Source organism: Stegodyphus dumicola, chromosome X1 (genome assembly GCF_044657685.1).
Source record: "Stegodyphus dumicola isolate Sdum_Otavi_A_Nest chromosome X1, ASM4465768v1".
Lineage (NCBI taxonomy): Eukaryota > Metazoa > Arthropoda > Arachnida > Araneae > Eresidae > Stegodyphus > Stegodyphus dumicola.
Genome location: NC_140780.1, coordinates 123,412,265 through 123,431,606, shown reverse-complemented (window position 1 = coordinate 123,431,606; position 19,342 = coordinate 123,412,265). Strand labels below are relative to the sequence as shown.

At 30.8% G+C, this 19,342-nt stretch overlaps 1 protein-coding gene across 5 annotated transcripts in view; it reads right to left on the bottom strand.

The window, feature by feature from the left end:
- LOC118194402 (phosphatidate cytidylyltransferase, mitochondrial) overlaps positions 1–15,852 on the bottom strand; it is a 30,147-nt gene extending 14,295 nt beyond the window's left edge. For 2 of the 5 annotated variants that reach the window (XM_035365557.2, XM_035365560.2), the window contains exons 1-4: positions 15,544–15,850; positions 14,936–15,118; positions 14,194–14,286; positions 3,108–3,258 (exon numbers count right to left, since the gene is read on the bottom strand). In XM_035365557.2, coding sequence (XP_035221448.1) covers positions 3,108–3,258; positions 14,194–14,286; positions 14,936–15,118; positions 15,544–15,660 — 544 coding nt within the window. In that variant the 5' untranslated portion in view covers positions 15,661–15,850. Of the gene's footprint in view, positions 1–3,107; positions 3,259–14,193; positions 14,287–14,935; positions 15,119–15,543 lie in introns of all 5 variants that reach the window. The other 3 variants (XM_085808330.1, XM_085808329.1, XM_035365561.2) reach the window with 3 other exon arrangements.
- Positions 15,853–19,342: the final 3,490 nt, after the last annotated feature.

Genomic DNA, 19,342 nt, shown 5'->3' with positions numbered 1-19,342 from the left:
TTACCAAAAGAATACAGCAAAACCTCGGATCACAAATGCCTCACTTCATGGAGAAGTGCTTCAGATGATGAACAGTCTCGAGTTATAAACATTCAAGTCCACAACACACGATTTTCAAAGGTGTTTTAAAGTAATGTAATAAACATTCATGCATATAATTAACCTTAATTAACTTTTAATACATGTAATGGCATCCAGAGTCCCTAGGAAACTTTATTTTTTAATTTTCAGTTGCTTAAGTCTCCCTAACAAAGCCTGTTACAAACATGTGACACACAACACCATAAATTCACCTTAAAGGAAATTGTTAGATTGCATCGCAGGCAGAGACTGTGAGCATTTGAGAATTTAAGACGTCTTTTGTTATCTATGATCTATTATCTAGGCAAAACAATTTGTTAGGAAGTTAATAAAGACATGAAGAAGTAACTAGAGCAGCATAAAAAATGGGCATAACAAAAAAGAACTACAGTTTCAAAAGTAGCAATAATAGGTGACTGTAGACAAAATGTTTTAAAATGAAGAATAAATAAAGAAAATGATCATAGTTCTCTCATCAGAAAATTTGTACAAAGGGAGGTAGGATGCAAAGTTTTCAAGTAATGACATCATCCAGACAAAACAGTAGCAAGCTAAAGCATAAGCATTTCTAATGAGAATGCTGTCTCAGTTTGGGAACATTAAAAACTATAGGCAGAAACAAATCATATAGGAGAGATGCTGGAAAAACAGAGACTCAGTAAGTTCAAGTAACATGTAGAGACAAAAAGATGAAAAAATAAAAAAGAGAGAGGAGAAGCAAAGGTGCCTCTTAAAAATAATATCTCATGTTTCTACGGAAGAGAATTTTTCATTCAAATGATAAGGTTTCCTCATCATTTTCCATTTATGCTGTCCACTCTTCTTCACTGATACAGTAAACTCAAATTCAATTTTCAACTCTTCTATCTGCTTAATATTATGTGTATCTTTTCTGTTTTATATTTAATGATTTCCATTTTGGATTATACACATTTTTATGTTTGGTTATAATTTTGTGTAATCAATTTGTGCAGAAAGTACTGTTATAAAATTTAAATACGACATCATCTGTGAGTCAGGAACAAATTAAGTCCATTTTACATCCATTCCTAAAAGGAAAATTATTTCAGTTTATGAACAGTCTTTGGGAATGAATTAAATTCACGAATCGAAAAGTTTGACTCTACTTCTGTTTTCTACTCCTGTACTTTTCTGACAACATTACAGAATTGTGAAAAGTCCCCATATTCCACAACTACAACTGATGGTGAATTATGATAAAAACATTAAATAGTGTTGATCTGTTTTGTAATTGTGTTGCTGCTCTTAAATAAAAATCACAGACATGAAATAGTGATTACTCTTGATTAATTTCTTCTTTTTTTTTTTTTTAATGTAGAAAAGGAAACATACAGAATCTTTAAAAAGTTTAAGCTTACTTCAAAATCACATTTTTAGAAATTCAAATAGCATTTAACATATCACTTTTGAAATCACACCTCTTAGAATACTTATCAAAGGGAAATTGACATAATCGAATAAAGACCGCCTGTTAACATATAAATTTACAGCCTTAACAGACAACATGATCAGATTAAAGCCTTAAAAATAAAATATGTAAACATTGCACTAGTCAGAAATTAATCATGTACAGCAAGCATGAAGCTTCACTACATGCAAAATGTTTCCACAAACAAAGAAGATTTTGTACATTAATGCTGCATTTTTGAAACATTTCAAAGCTTAAAAAATTACACTGGCACGTCTGCATGAAAAGACTAAATGCATTAATTGACTATACCGTAAAGCATAAAATCACCTCCAAATTGTTTTTTCATTTATTTTCCTTTTGGTAAGAACAAGATAATTGCAACTTTACTAAGAATACCTTTGACTAAATGGGTCACAATACGAGTTCATTTCTAAAATAAAATGCAGGGCACTTTGAATTTTTTTTATAAATGCTGAACGTAGCTCTGAACATTGCATATGTAGTCTACACTCGTAGTTAAAAAAAAAAAAAAAAAAAAAGTGATAAATTCAACCCTTATCAATATAAATTTACAGTCTAATTCTATAATCAATAAGTAGAAAATTGGCAATTGGAAAGAAAAAAATTATCTAAGAATTTCCTGTGATACCAAGATAATAAACATCAAGACAGGCTTGAAATTCTTTAATAATCTAGAGGGAAAAATTAAGTATCCATACACTATGTTTATGATATAAAAACATACATGCACCTCCGAATGTGAATACTTATGAAAAATATCCTAACAAACACATAAAATCTTTTTTGTTAAATAATGCTAATACACTAGCATACATACATGTATACTCCTATTATCTGAAATGAAGGAAAATTATTAAATTTTTGGCACAAATAAATTTTATGTCTTTCAGTATAACAAAGCTTTGAATTAATTAAGCTTTACTAATTTTAGATGCAATTACATGCTCTGCAGATATCATAGCTATACATTGTGTTGTTCCTGAAATATTGTAAAGCAAAGATATATCTTTAAGCTTTAATGTATAAAAATTCCTAACTGATTCCATATTTGCAACTATGCAAAAATTCTCAGAGCACTAAATACATTTGGAAACTATTTTCTAAATGATTTTAGTATATCTATGACAGGATTTCTAATAAAGAAGCATTTTATGGAATTAGCCATTCCTGGTGGTGACATCTGTTCACTTAACTTCAACTGAATATCAAATAGAAAGTAAAAAATAATTTAATAATATAGCAATGAAATTAATCTATGTTAAAATGATGCTTTTCAAATTGGCATAATTTACAATGAAACAAGATAATTCAAAACAGCCAATTTAAAGCATGCAGCATGCAAAAGGAATGCTGATATGCAATTAACACTAGAATACGCATAAAGAAACAAAATGCATCTGTAAAGTATAAACCAGTGGATTACTAACTTAATTTCTAATGATATACGATAAATTTAAAAAGCATCTTTAAAATAATATGATCGTGCATTTTTAATGTTCTTGTTCAAAAACAAATTTACAGATTTGACAATATATACACACATATAATTAGGAATTCACAAATAAATTTTTACCATTATAAGATAGTTCACTGATTTTATGGTATAACTGTTCTTCAGAGAAAGTTTCTGGCAAAGAAAGAAGGGAAGCATGAAGAGCACTCTGCAGATTAGTATGTAAAGCCCTCGTTAAATCTTCATTGTTTGAATTACTTATGATTTTTACCTGTTAAAAACAAAATTATTAGCATTTTATAAAAAGCTTTAAAAACTACTTCTTGAGTAAACCTGAATTTATATAAATTTTCAGCTTTTGGAACACTTACTATAGGCTGTTTCTCATGTATTAAGATACATTGAATATATTACACATATTAAAAGACACAACTTTACTGTCTCATATTTATCTAACAACTAACTCTATGTTTTTTTTTTTTTTTTTTTTTTAATAATTGAAAAAATGCTCTAAGTTGTCCTAATATATATTTTGTAACAAAACTGTAAGGACTCTGAAAAACCAATGAAACTCACTGTCAAAGATATATTGCACAAAAGATAATGTAAATAAAAATCAGAGGCTAAACTATACTGATTCTCAAGAGTTTTAAAATTGAAACACACAAATGCATGAACAGCAAGGAAAAAGAGGTATAATTAAAAAAGTTGGTTTCCTCAAAATATTTATATGTCCTTCAAATAAGAATTTGCATACCGCTTTTATACATGGCAATGTTAAATTACAGGAGAAAAGTCATCTTATCAAATTAGCACTGTTATCTAAATGGATCGTGCAAGTAGGAGAGAGGGTCAAAAAGTGCTTCTGGTATGAAGTATGAAGTACAGTCAAAAGTCGTTAATTTTAGACACCCATAATCCGGAATGATCTATAATCCGGACACGCATGCGCGTAAGACCTTTACGGCTGCAAATTTGCATGTGCGCGTGCGCAAAATACGTTTACAAATGCGCATTTAATGTATAACGGACGGTATAAGCTAAACTAAAATTATCTTATTCAGTTAATGTTGCAGATTGCATTGTTCCTTAATCTTCGAATTGGATCCGGCTTATTATTTTTTGCAGACTGTTAGAGCAATTTTATAAAAGTAAGCTTGAACTTTCGGTTATGTCAAATAGAATTTCCGATATATATTTACTAATATGTGAAGGATCTACAAAGCGAAAGTATGTTTCGAAGTCCCTTAAACAGAAAGTGGAATTGCTGCAAAAAATGGATAAAGGCATATCCTTTGATTATCTAATCATTCTGAAATATGTTTATCAATTTCACGCTGCTCTGCGAGGGGAGGGAAACGACGCGGCGTGCAATGAATTGGAAGTTCATCTGTCAGCACTATCCTTATCTTCACGGCAGATGTTTTTATTTTATTTGGCTTATAATTTCTTACTAAATGTAGTATTTCATCTCGATGTACTCCGTCTTTTATATGATTTAAATCAAGTTCCTCGTCATTATAATTCGCTTCCGATAGTGAAGAAAGTGACGCAGAGGTTATTGAAAATGAAAAAATTTCGATCGAAAAATTAGTTGGTATTCTCGACTCAGCAGTTATAGGACTTGAACAGCGGAACTTTGTAACTAAACAAGAAATTATGTCTGTTTAATAGAATTAAAGAGAAAGTATTATCACATGAAATGAAGCAACTTAAACAACTTACATTGAAAGAAATGTTTAATAAAGTAAACAAATAAATATTAAGCTTTTTCTTTTTGTAAATTTTGATACCCTTTAGATCATAATTGTTCTTTATTTCATAAATTATGGTTTCATATTTTTAATTTTATAATTTCTGCATGCCATCTTACCAGATTTAAATTGATGATCTATAATCCGGAAAAATCGATAATCCGGAATCGCTGAAGTCCCGATGAGTCCGGATTAACGACTTTTGCCTGTATTTGCTTGCAAGGGCAATATCAGAAGGATTAACAAAGGTATATCCCGGAAGCAATACAATAGTGTCTGTCAGGGAGTTGTCAATATTAAACTGGGGTTACCAAAGTTTCTTCCCGTTTAACTGGGACATGTCCAAATTTTTACTTCAAAATCCAAAGCATTTTGTGAAAAAAGCAAATATTAAAAATTATATAGATTAAAAAGACACACTGACCTTTAAATAAAAGTTACAGATATAATAAACATGCATATCATAAATTTCTGTTAAAAAGTAACAATAAACTACAAATGTACTCAATTAAAAAAATGCACATATAAAAATATATATAACAGAAAATTCACAATTTAGAGTCATCAGTGCATTTCTCAGATTTATAGACCTATTTAATAAGTTCCTCTTTTTCTTTTAATGTTTGGATACATATTCATTTGGTTTGGTTTATTTGATTATGGCAAAGTACACAAGGGCAACCTGCCTTAAGGGGAGAGGTACCTTTGCAGATTTTCTAAGGAAAACTAGCTTGTATCCACATTACACATGGAGACAACCATTCTTTGGATACAAAACTCAGGACAATGGGAATCTTTAAAATAAGTCTTTATAATAGTTTCCAATATGTTCAAGCTTAAGCCTGCTCCTCTTTTTTTTCCCCCCTAGCCAAAGTCCATTCATTAATGAATAAACAATTCTTTTTGGTTAACAAGTGCCAGTCGTAATTGTGTGCCAAATATGATACCTATTTATATCACATCATTATAGCTATGCAGTGATATTATTGCGAATATACGAGAAGAATGAACAGCCAAATCCCTACCAAGTCAAATTCACGTGGTTTCCAGCAAATTTTTTCGAAAAAGTTAAATGAAATCAGCAATGTGTAAACTGAAGTTCCCTTTCACACGTTGTGTTCGCGCCCTGAAACCACCAATTATCAAATTTTTTTCTCCTCTTCTTTCCGAAATTTTTGATTGATTGATTACTGATCTTTTACCTCTAAATAACACAAAATGACTACAGAATCATACATGTTTTAGGTCTTAGTACTTCAAATCGGATGCCTTTTAAAATTCGTTTTCAAGAGACAAAATAACTTCCGTTTATTAATATAAGCAACTTTAAATTTCAAAAGTTATTCATCGCACATCATGATTTCTATCATAAACAATAAAAAATACCAATAATTAAACTGCATATTAAAAATACCCCTCTATATGTATGGCATTTGCTATGTGGTTTCAGGGCGCGACCACTGCGCCACTACAGCATTGTGTCACAATGCTCTAGAGGCTCAGTGGTTGTGCCTTGAAACCACTGCTCTTTACAATGGCATGTCCTTGCTTCTCAAATGGGAATGTTTATTTTTACCCAGATATAGATAAGGGGTTTTGAAACCACACAGTTATTTTATTACTAAACAATACATGCACCTGCCAAGTATTTTTTTCCAGACACTTTTCTCTGACCTCAACACACTTGCTCCCCAAGCTAGTATTGTGATTTTATAAATTATTTCCTGTAGTTTAAATTTAATGCAATTATACTTTGCTATAATTGAAAATAGAAAGCATGTAAAGTTTTATTTAAATTAAAAATATTTTCTGAATATTTTGGAACGAAATACGAATAAAATAAGTATGAATGGAAAACGAATGATCCATACCAAAGCCAAAAAGACCAAGCCCCCCCCCCCATTAACATAAAAAACCACAAATTTCATGTGCCAGATGAAAAGAAACTAAATAATGCTGGCCATATACAAGTGAAATTTAGATCCAGGAAGTGTATATTTTGTGGCACAAGGAAGAAACCTCATAGAAGATACATGGACGAAAAAACATGCAATATGGGTCTATGCAACGTACCAAAAAGACAAAACATGCTTTGAACAGTGTCACGAAAAAAATTTGTTTTTTGAAATAAAAAAAAAAAAAAAAAAAAAAAAAAAAAAAACAGTATTTTTTTATCCTTATTTTACCGAGCGTTTTTATCCGTTTAGCCAAACTGCCTTATTATGTAGGTACTTATATTTTCACTGCTACAGAAAAATTACATAAATGTTTATTTTTTAATTTTTCTAACGATTTACTTTGTAAAATAATGTAAAAAAATTGTATATAATGCAATTCTTACATATTTTTTTTTTTTTTTTTTTAAATTCGTAAATTTCGTCATTTATTAGAAACACCCATGGATAAATGTAAGTTTTCCCACCCTACTACCTCAGTAAGTTTCAAAGTCCTAGACGCGCGGTGGTTTCACAGTGCGACCACCATCCACAGAACAATGGACAAGAGTAGACTTTTTCTAATTCATATATTATTTGTCTCTAGGACCATAATATTCAATTTCTAGAGTTTTTAGTTAAAAAAATTATAAAAACAATATCGCGCGCGTCAAAGGGTTAATCTGGTAAAATACAATTTGTATTTATTTATACTATATTCCATACAATAATCATTCTTTTTATGACCAATTCAATGTTTTATGAAATTCCATTAAAGTGAAACCTTGGATAGAAAGAGAAACAAAAAATAAATTACACCATTATAAAACTAATATCTTTCTTGTCTGCCACTCAGAAACAGAAAAGAGGCAACAGAAGATTTTAGACTTGCATGGGATGCAGAGTATGGAGTGAATATAAGCAGCAGTATTGTGTGCAAGCATCTATTTCAAAGAAGCTTATGGGGTCACTGCATGATCCAAAAGCCTTTGTTTTTCAAAGATTACAGTGTCTTAAGTAGGCTAAAAAAATATGCAAAACTGATGACAAAACAATGGGGAAAATTATTTTTTCTGAAGAATGGAAATTTAACTTGAGTGTTTGAGATGATCCATGTATGGTAACATTGCCCAGGTCTAAGCCACCTCTCCAGTGTAATGTTCCAGATGATCAGCAGATAATATGTTAAAGATGAATCAAAGAACTCAGTTATTATATCATTAAGTTTACAGGGAAACAAACAGTGTCCCAGACAGTTTGGGAATACTTCTCATATCCAGAAATTACTGGATTTCTATTTACCAATCAGTTTGGTTTAAACAAACATTCTAGGGCTTATGTTGACTACTATACAACAGCAATTTGAAAAAAGGATTGTATTGGCCCTTTCTAAGATAAATTTGTTGCATGCCACACAGTCAAATCAGTAAGTAAAAACACATGATTGCTACATATCCATAATAAAGCACAATTGTTTATGTGTTTTGATTCTTATGTCCACTTACCATTTCTTAGGTAAAAAATGTCTACAGGATAATAATATGTATATACTGATGTGGCATCATTAATACAGATTCCAGACCTACGGAGAAGTTTTGGAATATGACGAATCAGGAAATATCAGTAAAGAAATCTTACAGATTGATGCAGCTTATGGGAAACAATCAGGTTTAGTTTTATGAGCAGGTCCAAAATCTCCTTTTATCTATGCCACAGCATTACGAAAACACCACCAGGTCGCAGCTGCTGCACCAAATGTTACAAACACCAGATATTTCTACCACGCAGATTTTTCATTTATTCCTCTTGTTTGTTGTTCAATGCTTCTTTTTTTAGTATATATATATATATATTACAACCTTTCTTATAATAATATAATATATATATATATATATACATTGTACTTACAACTTTGCTTATAATATCTATATATCTATATATATAAAGATACAGCAATTATAATATCTCTCCCTTTGTATACAAGTTAGGTTAACAGTGTTTTAAATTAATGCAAGTAACAAATATACACAGTTTAAGGATCAAAAGTAAAACATGACAGTTTTTTCTGATTATTTACAGAAATTCATGGTGACTTTATTCAACTTGGTTATTACTTTTCATTAAAAACACCAAAAGCAGCACATACTGAAGTTATTTTTGCATACCACTAAATATTGCATAAAAATGAGAGAATATTTCACACCATTTTCACTAACACTCTGATATCTGAATTTATACCACACTTTAAATTTGCTTTTGCAATATTTTTTACATTTGAAAACATATCAAATAAGTTCTCATTCACAATAAAATTTGATCATGCTCTTTTCATGAATATACAGTATAAAAATTTCTTGAATCCTATGCTAAAAAAAAAAAAATTAAAAAAAAAAAATTATATTTTAAATCAAAATTTTAGGAAGATCAGCTTTATTAATGTCTAAAGAAAGTATTTGTTAAGAAAAGAAATCCTCATTTGTTGAAAAAAAACTGACTGATATAAATTTCACGGATAGAATTAAGTATTTAAGTATTCCATGCTTTAAGATTTGTGGACAATAAATGAGATCTACTTAATGCAACTATAATAAATGGTTTTGCTGCATACACACAGTAGCAATCCATAAGAAGTATTGTTTGTCTGTTTTAATTTTTAAAATTTTTTTCCATTTACATTTGCTGGTAAGAAAGCCTGAAAAAATTTTAAAAACTTGAACTTCACTCTAACATTTTATATGGAGAAAATAAACCTTAAGATGGTTCATAATTTTGATTATGAACTTCTTTTACTGCAGCACAAATGTATTTCTAAAAACTGTATTCTTAAATTTTCTTATTAAATACAAATGAAAGATTTTGCTTTAATTAAAAATTTTCAATATTCCCAATATAAGTTTTTTCCCTTCTTTTTCCTTTCTCCCTTCCTTCTCAATGAAGTATTTGAGAGATTAATTTAGGATTTGCTCCCTTTCTAGTTTTTAACTGGTTGGAAAGTGAATGTAAGAGTGCATCTGACAGTGAATTTTCAAAGACATAGTTTAGTATATCATACTTAATACTTATGATGTTAGTGGAAACTAAATCAGAAAATTTAATTTCAGCACAAGAAAACTGTCAATAACTTCCTGGACTGCAAGCATGGAAGAAAGCCATCTTGTCTTGCTGTTACTTAAAACAATTTTATTTTGAAATTTAACGAAATTGCAAAACTATTAAAGTTCCTAAATTCATACACAATAAATGCACAACTGGTCATAAATTTGATTAATTATTAACTGAAGAACAGTAAGTAAAGGCTCTGAAAACTTGTCAAGAGTTCTTCATGGATTAACTATGGCTATGCTAAAAAAGATTACTGTTGGCTGTACTAAAGTAAAATGTACCAGAAGCAATTATTTTCCCTACCAGAAAGATCATTTTAAAAAGTGGACAGTGGAATATTTTATCAAAAAAGGGGGCTGCCCTGGAAAAATGAGGCAAAGGGAAACCCCACATTACATCATAACATAATGAATACCAACCTATCATTTACAAATCTGCATTAAAAAGGTACCATATACTAGACAAAAAGAATAAAATTACACTTTCTGATTAGGCTATTACAAGCATTTACTAATGACATTCAACGATAATTTCAGGTTACCTGAAATATTTCAAGTAACAATAACTTCATTCTGAATCCTTAAGTCTACTGGTCAACATGCTGGGGACTAAACTAAAATTATAGTAGAATGGAAATATGCCATAATTTTTAATTGCAGGCTGATTTTAAATGGAAACTGCAAACATTACAGAATGACCTGTAAGAAGCCTAGACTTTAATTCCCATAAAAATAAGATGAGAGCTAAATTTTCTGAGAATGTTTACTCGATAACATAACAGGGGAACTTCCAGCAACTGTGAAAGAAAAATTCTAGTATTTATGACTAGAAAGGTTGAAGCTTTTGACAGATTCTGTTTCAAAAAGAGTGCCCATGTTTGTTCAAAAAAAAGATGGATATATTAGTACACAGTTACATATTATTTAGAATACATATACTGTTTAGATTATGATACAATACAAAAGAGGCTCTATTAATTGGGCCTCTATTAACCAACATCTCTATTAACTGAGCTGGCTTCGAAAAACATAGTAAATATGGAAAGAGCTGGCAATCAGTTGAAAGGAATGATTGGAAAAATATAGTAACAATGGAAAAATCAGTAAAATTAGAGAATTCTCTTAAAAAGCGATAAGTCATTTAACAGCCTTCCTATTTCGCCTTATGGTAAAAAATGTATTTTACATGTGTTAAGGATAAAAGAAATGCTGACTAATGGTAAATTAATAAACTTGTTTGAAAGGCTAAAAGGATGATATTTCAGAACTGATAAATGCAGAAAACAGAAAAAAAAAAATAATAATAATAAATTTTAATTTTGAGTGATTAACCATTTGCGCTACGACTAAAATTTACAGTTGCAGTGCCTTACACTACAATATAACAAGCAGTAAAGTGTCTCATTTACACCACTCCATGTCTGTGAGTGCAATCCAGAGCTGTAACTCAAGAAATAAACAATCCGTTGTTAGGTGACGTGTGCACCACATTATTTTCCTTTTTGCGATAAATGCCTATCGATGTGGTGTTAACGTTGCTCATGGTTTGAGACAAAAGCATCTCAACGTGCGTGGCACGTCTTTTTAACGCAACTTGTTAAAAAAAAAAAAAGGAAAAGTTTAGTTTAAGGTACCCCCTGGCAAAACTTGGCGGTACATGGATACCAATTTTGTGCAATTCTTTGACTCGTCATTTTGACTTGCAAAACGGCGATTTTTGGCAGCCAAAATAACAAGACAAACAATTGCACAAACTCGGTATCCATGTACACATCAACTTATTTTCACTTAAAAAAAATTCCCCGAATTGCAAAAAAATGGCATTGTGCACTCCTTTGACTTTATCCATGTACACGTCGACCTATTTTCACTTAAAAAAAAAACCCTGAATTGCACAAAAAGGGCATTGCGCACTCTTTTAACTTTATCCACATACACGTCGACCTATTTTTACTTTAAAAAAGTCCCAGAATTGCACAAACTTGCATTGTGCACTCCCTTTACTTCGTCCATGTACACATTGATATATTTTCACTTAAAAAGTCAAAGGAACACCAAATTCTACGATATAGGCAAACAAAAAATACATAATCTCAATAAAATACACTTCAAACCAAATGATAAAATAACATCCAAAAGAAAAAAAAAATTATACATTTAAGCCCTACCAAAAGAAAATATTCACTTACCATGATTTTCGAGTTCGCTTCGTACACCCAGAGCCACGTAAAAATCAAAATATCAATCATACTCAAATGACTTTTTTCAAACCAAGTACTCTTTCCGATCGAATGCTTCATACAGTGACCATCTGAACATTTCTTCCTACAAACCCATTCAAATCCATCTAAAAGGATTTTACATTCGACTAGACGCATATCCTTACTACGTACAGGACACTTATAATGGCTACTAAGTAAACCTTTATTTACACACCAGTCAATTAAAGCTCTTTTCCCCTTTCGCTCCAAATCGTACAGAAACTTCAAATTAATCTTATTACATTCGGCCATTCTACCGTCTAAAGAATCAAACCAACACACACCACAAAAACGCTTACAAAACTTCCCATGATTCAAAATTTCACAGAATCATGCACCCAATTACGTCACAGTAGGGTTTCCATAACATTCAACTACTCAGGCTACCAGAAATGAAACAACAACTTGGCGATAAATCAAACAACTTCACCATAATACAAGGGGTACTTTAAAGTCTACTCTACCCCAAAAAAATTATGCACAGATCCAGTGAACAATTAAAAATTGCAATGATGATGATGAAATCCAAACACAATATGAAATTAGTCATGTTGAAGTCTTGGTTTTCATTTGGTTTGATTACAGCAAAGTACATGAGGATTATCTGCTCAAATGAAGAGGTTCCTTCACTGATGACTTTTAAAAGGAAATTGGCTTGTTGTCACATTACATATGGGAAATATAATGACAACTGAATGCACTGAGATTTATGCCTAGAATATTTTTTGTAATATCTTTAAGAACATATATATATGTGTGTGTGTGTGTATTAAAACTAAAACATGGCAAAGAAAGTAAGGCAATATATTAAAAGTACACAAATATACCTCGATATACCTGGATACGTAATTTTTATATTAAAATCAAGAAATTAAATTTTTCTCATAGTAGTTTTGGGAAATTTGTGCTTTCTTAGTGAAAAGCCTGGCTGGTTAGAAGGTTATACAGGCACCAGTGTGCATGAGTCTCTCACACAGATTCACACATCATTTTTAGCTGGTGTCTCTTTATATGGCTACATTTAAAATGTCCTGTTGCTACAATTTTGCTATGTTTACATAAGCTAAATTAGGATAATAAAAATATATATAATTAAATTATAACCAGCATATATTTTAATAACAATAGTTTCTTCGTAAATTTTATATCACCAGTACAATATTGCTAATGGGAATAATATATAATTAAAAAAATGGAATGGATCATATAAAGCAGACTTTCAAGATACTGAAATTTTGCAACAAAAACCAAATGGAGCATTAAGATATTCCTTATTTTTAGTATACAGCAAGGGAAATCTGAAAAATTCAGTAGTTGCTGATTATTTGTACCCTGACTGAAGAGTCACGAAAAAGTATTAATAACACAATGCATCAGGTCATCAAAAAGCATTTAAATAGCAACCAATTAAGTTGCCAAAAATTATTTATGTGACAACCTAGATATCCGGGTTGTGTTTGAGTATATTTGGATTTATACTTTTGAAAGTCAGCCTTCTTTCATTGGATACATTTGTTTTTGACATAATGAATTGTCATGGTACTGTGGAGTTTATGAACTGACGAAAAAGAAAGCATTATATTTGTTCAGAAACATGTTTTGCCTAACCATAAAGAATGCAAAAATCCACATTCTATAAAGTTGCATTTCTTAAATGGCCAAGTTTTATAGAAACACAATGTCAAAAATAGCAAGCAGTGTGTTAGAATGGTGGTTGAAAACTGGTTCGAAGATAGCCTATCTTGTGTACAATAATCATTTGCTTTATTTATTGTTAGACAAAGCAATATATGTCAGTGAAATTCTGTGTAGAAGAACTGCCATTATTTCTAAACAGCTACTGACTAGTGTGATTACTTTCAAGAAATGTTCACATTTTCTATGGAAAAAGAATGTACAAAAATAAGCGACACTAGATGTATCACTGAAATAGATGTAAGGATACTCAGACAAACATTTCTCTCCAAGGAGTTTACACACTGGTTTTAACTCAGCAATGAGTTTGCAAATGCTCTCCAAAGCCACCAGTCAATTCTTCACTCTTTGGTTGGGAGTAAGGATAATCTGAAAGTATCAAAAATCCTAACAGCAAAATTAAAGGCAATTAAATTTTGATTCAAATAATTGTCAATGATACTGAAACAGAAAATACTCACTGGTTTGTGTAATCTTCCACTTACATACAATGTTTGCCAATCTAATAAGTCTTCTACCAGATGGTTAGTACTAACAACTCCATACTTGATCAACTGTAATAAAGTACAATAAATTCTATTAATACTTTTAAACATGTTTTAAAAGATTGAAGGAGATTTGCAGAGTTGATTCCATACGAGTAAAATGTAAAAACAATTTTACTGAAGGTAAATGGAATCTATAATGATGGTTAATTTTTACATAAGAGGAAGCAATTATCTTTGTACATTAAGACAATACAATATGTGTTTCGATAAATGAAAATCATGTAAAGCTTTGTAAAATTTTAATATGCTTAGTTTCAAACAAATTAAAAATTAAAATTTCATTAAAATTTGCTTGAATCGAACTTCACAAATGGTTTTCATATCTGGCATACATTCATTCCCCCCCTCTTTTAGTGAGTTACTTCTTGGGAACCAGGCTATCATTTAAAAACAGAACTTGCCGCACTTTACAGGCACTAATGCAAAAGTATATTAAAACATGTTGACTAATTATATTGCTTCATTAAACATCAACTAATGGACAAGGGAAAGAGAAAAAATGAAACTGATATAGCATCTAACACCTGAGCATGACTATTCCTACTTTCAGAACATTCATTTCAAAACTTTGAAAGTTTTAAAATATTGTATTCAACAGATAGATGGATGCAGTTTTTGAGTTAATAATCTTATGAGGAAGGAGAAAAAAGCATACCTTATTTTCTACTTCAACCATGGTATTGAAATATACATTTGCTCCAAAATTCTCTTGAACACTTCGAATGAATTCAGCGCCTCCAAATTTAGCCAAAGAATAATGCTTGCTGTTAATTTTAAGGTTTAGCTGATGCCATTTAACAGGGTCGTCCACAGAAAAGATGAAATCGATCATATTTCCCTAAAGAAATTTAAGTTTCTACATTTAAAGATTTTTATACATAATGCTCCATCCAGACCTTAAACTAAAAATTAATGGCATGAAAACATTACAGAACGCATATCTTATAAAAATTCATTTGGTAAAATCCTAGTATACGGTGCAGCCTTGGCGCGATTTTAAAAATTATCGCCAACACCAAAAATTACCAAAAGAACGTCTATGTATATATAGTGATAGTATACTATACACTATATACATAGTATATACTATGCATAACTATATATATTCTTTGAATACCCATTTACTACTTATCGTATATGTCCCGTTTTTATTGCTCATCATAAAAGTCGCAAAAAGTAGCCAAATCCCGTGTGCAACGGATACTAGGATTAAACCATCCAGGTATCTTCAGAAAAATTTTTTTAACTCTATTCAATTCTTACCTGACGAAGTAGTTCTTTATTTTGAGGAAAAACAGCGGAGCCATAAGCAAAAACCAGAGAGAATTGCTGAGGAAATTTGGAGACAATTTGTTCTAGCAATTTTGTAGTGACAGCCATTATCAACAGTTTGTTTTAACTATTCTGCTTTCCCATAATGATAGTCGGTTACCATTCAGTAACTATAAAAACGAAAGCAATGTATAAACAAATAAAATCACAGAGGCATAATCACCAGTCTCTGGAATGTTTCAAAGAAGGATTCGAAATACATGTAAACAATGAACAGTGTTGCCAACTGAATGTATGAAAGAAATTTCACTTAACAAAGTGCCATGTTTTGGAACAGGGCCATATTGTTTTTCGAAATTTCCCGGTAGCGTATCTCCACACCGTCCCGCACTTTCTGAGTATATTACATGACTGGAAAGTTTTGTCATCACTAGTTTTGCTTAGAAAATAGCAGAGCGAGAACTGACTGAGTGTAGTCTTCTGGGAAGATTTTTGTTAATTTCATGAAATATGTCAATAAATAATTTACGTAACATTTTTAATGAATCAATATGATCTACTGGCGTACTGTATGTAATTGTTACTTTTTAATATATATCAAATAAGCAATTCACTATGGAAATGAAAATAAATAGTAAATTAAAGTCTGACGGTAGTAAACACTGCAGATTTATTGAATTATTGAGCAACATCACTAAAACTAACTGGATTGTTCACAAGACGGAGCCATATTTTAAATCGTTGCACAAAAATTTAAGGCAACGGATGAGGATAGCGAAGGGTGCCGACGTGGTTGGGAGTTGTTCCTAAATTTGTCAGGGTTCGTATTCGGAAGTTTAGGAAGTTCTGAGCTTTTTTATTTATTTTAAATTTTTTCACAACATTGTCGAGTATTATTGTTCTCCGTTGGTTTTAGAAGAAGATAATCTTTTGTTTATGTCTTTGTTCCTTCCAAGACATTAAACTATTCGGATATGGATATAATTTGAAATCCTATAGGCAAAGTAGAATGCTTTCCTTCATCATACTTCACTTACATTAGCTTTTACTGCTCATCATTTACGATTTTAAGACATTTTTTTAATCTTTCGTATGCATATAGTTCTTTCTTGCATAACTTCCTTACCCATGCCATTGAAGCCTTTTTGCATTCTTTCAACTCCCACCGTAGGGAAAAACCCAAACAGAAAGAAAGGCATCATTCAGGAGCGTCTCAATTCTACCCAAATCCTCTCGGGTTGTCGTAGGAATTGTGGTAGAAATCTATATATAAATCTAATAGATATCCTAAGTCCGCTTTCGAGACATGAAAAAGGCAAGTGGAGTTTCATCAATCGGCCCAGTAGAACAGGAGATATAGAACTGTCCTTTTTTTTTTTTTTTTTTTTGAGTGTCCATGCTGTGTATCTTGAAGAGGCAAAATTTACTTACCTTGAAATAGAAATTTGCATAATATGATAATTTCTAAACCTATTTCATCACTAGATTTGAAGAATGAATAGGATGGATTTAAATGTATAATAATTATAAAATTAGGTATTTCAGTGCTTGTGACAGTTAAATGTATAACAGTAATAAAATTAGGCATATGTGTTGATAGCACTCACACCCCAAATCTTTACAGATTTTCATTTAATCACGTTATTAATCATAGATGAATTTTGGACAGATGAATTTTGGTTCTGGATGTCCTGCATTTTCTGCAACTGATTATACTGCAATCAGTTTACTTTTTAATTCTATTACAAGTAAGCGTATGTAAGTCTGTTTTAAAGCTTTTGAAACAAGAACCACCAAGTACAAAAATTAAATTGCAAAGAAAATTTTTTTTCAACAGAGAAAAAAAAAAGAAGGAAAAAAAACCGTATCAAATAGTATACAAAATCTAATGATGCAGAAAAGCAACTCATAATTGAATGTCTCCATTGTCTCCATTCATTCGGATTTTGATCATTCATATGCAGGTGATTTATAAATAGTGATATTTTATGGCCCATTTTCAAATTTTGCTTACATATGCTGTCGTAGAAGAAAAGGAAGAAAATTCAAGGTAAATTATGTTTAAAGTTTAATTTGAACAATGCATTGCATAAAGATGACTATATTTCTACAATTCAAAATATAAAAAAAGTTGAAATTTTTTAGATATAAATCTTAAAATGTGTGATCGTAGGCAAAAATGCCTATCCTTTTCAAGTTTCATGTTATTCAAACTCTTTCTTTTTATAACCTAATTTATTTTCTTAAATAAAGAAGTTTAATTATTTTAAACATGAACTATTAGTGTGTTATATTCATGACAAAAATTAATTACAGAAATTCCTTTCTTTAACAAATCAATAGAGAAATAATTTGTCTTCCACTTTATATCAAGTCCGTTACATTGAGATCATTTTACCTCAAATTAGTTTGTGTCTAAAAGGGGCAGTACGTATTCAGTGATATAGATAAACTGGTCAAACTAAGTTTGACTACTTTGAATATGTACTGCCCCTCTTTAGGCAGATTTACAAACTAATTGGGGGTAAAATAATCTCAAGGTAACGGACTTGACGTGAAGTGGAAAACAAATTATTTTTATCGATTTGCTAAATTTTTATCTAAAAATTTTCAATCTTTTTTTTTTTAATATTTTAAATTGTAGAAATGTATTTATAGTCATTTTATGCGATGCACTGCTCAAATTAAACGTTAACTATTAATTTTTCTTGAATTTTTCTTTCTTTTCTTCTGGGACAGCATATGTAACAAAATTTGAAAATGGGTCTTATGTTTAAAAATTATTCACATAAGAGCAACTATATTGAGTTGATTTTAAAATTGGACCTGTTGTTAAGTCTCCCAATTGTTGCAAATAACTTTTATTTGTGATTATATTTCCCATTTGTATTTTACAACATGTGTGGCAACACGCTTTTTATATTTTTCTCTTGGCAACGTTTTTTTAGTTGTTGTCACTGTTTTACTTTACCATGTAGAATTTACTGTACTTGTGCCATTTTGTGTTTCAATATATTTTAATTTAGATGAATCTCTGCTTATTTATTTGTCTCCATTCCTAACGTTAGACTTCATCAGGTTATGGGTACCAGCATGATATAACTGTGCGGGGAAATTTATGAGCGAAGTGGAGATAAACATTACCGGCAGTTCGTAAGCCTAACACGGCAGTTCTTAAGCCTTACGTGAGTCGGAAAATTAGTTCGCAAAAATGGAAGCTGCAAAGATATTGGTTCAGCCGTTATGCGGAAAAAGTGATTGGCCTATTTGGAAATATAAGAATTAAGTTCGTATTAAATTATCACGAAAACGCTTTAGAAGTCGTGGAAGGAAAACTGAAGAAGCCAGAGGAGCCTGATCATGCGGCCGCCGAAGAGATTCGAAAGAGATTTAGAGATGATATGAAGGTTTTTAATAAAGCAAATAATTGCCCTATGATGGTACTTACGAACTCCATGACTGAAGACACTTTACAAAAGGTAATGAGATTTGACAGCGCAAGAGACATTTGGCTGGAACTTCACAAAGTATTCGAAGATTCGTCCGATAACCAACTTTATAACATATGTTTACAGTTCTTCAAATTCAGTTGGTCAAATGATGATATGGCAGCTCATTTGTCAAAATTGAAAAATCTATGGAATGAACTGAACAGTGGGCTTGAAAATAATGAAGAAAACAGACTGCCAGAAATGCTGTTGATTTGTAAAATATTGGATACTCTTTCTCCCAGTTATCGTACTTTCAAATCGAGTTGGTTACTTCTTAGTGATGAAAAGAGAACTTTAGA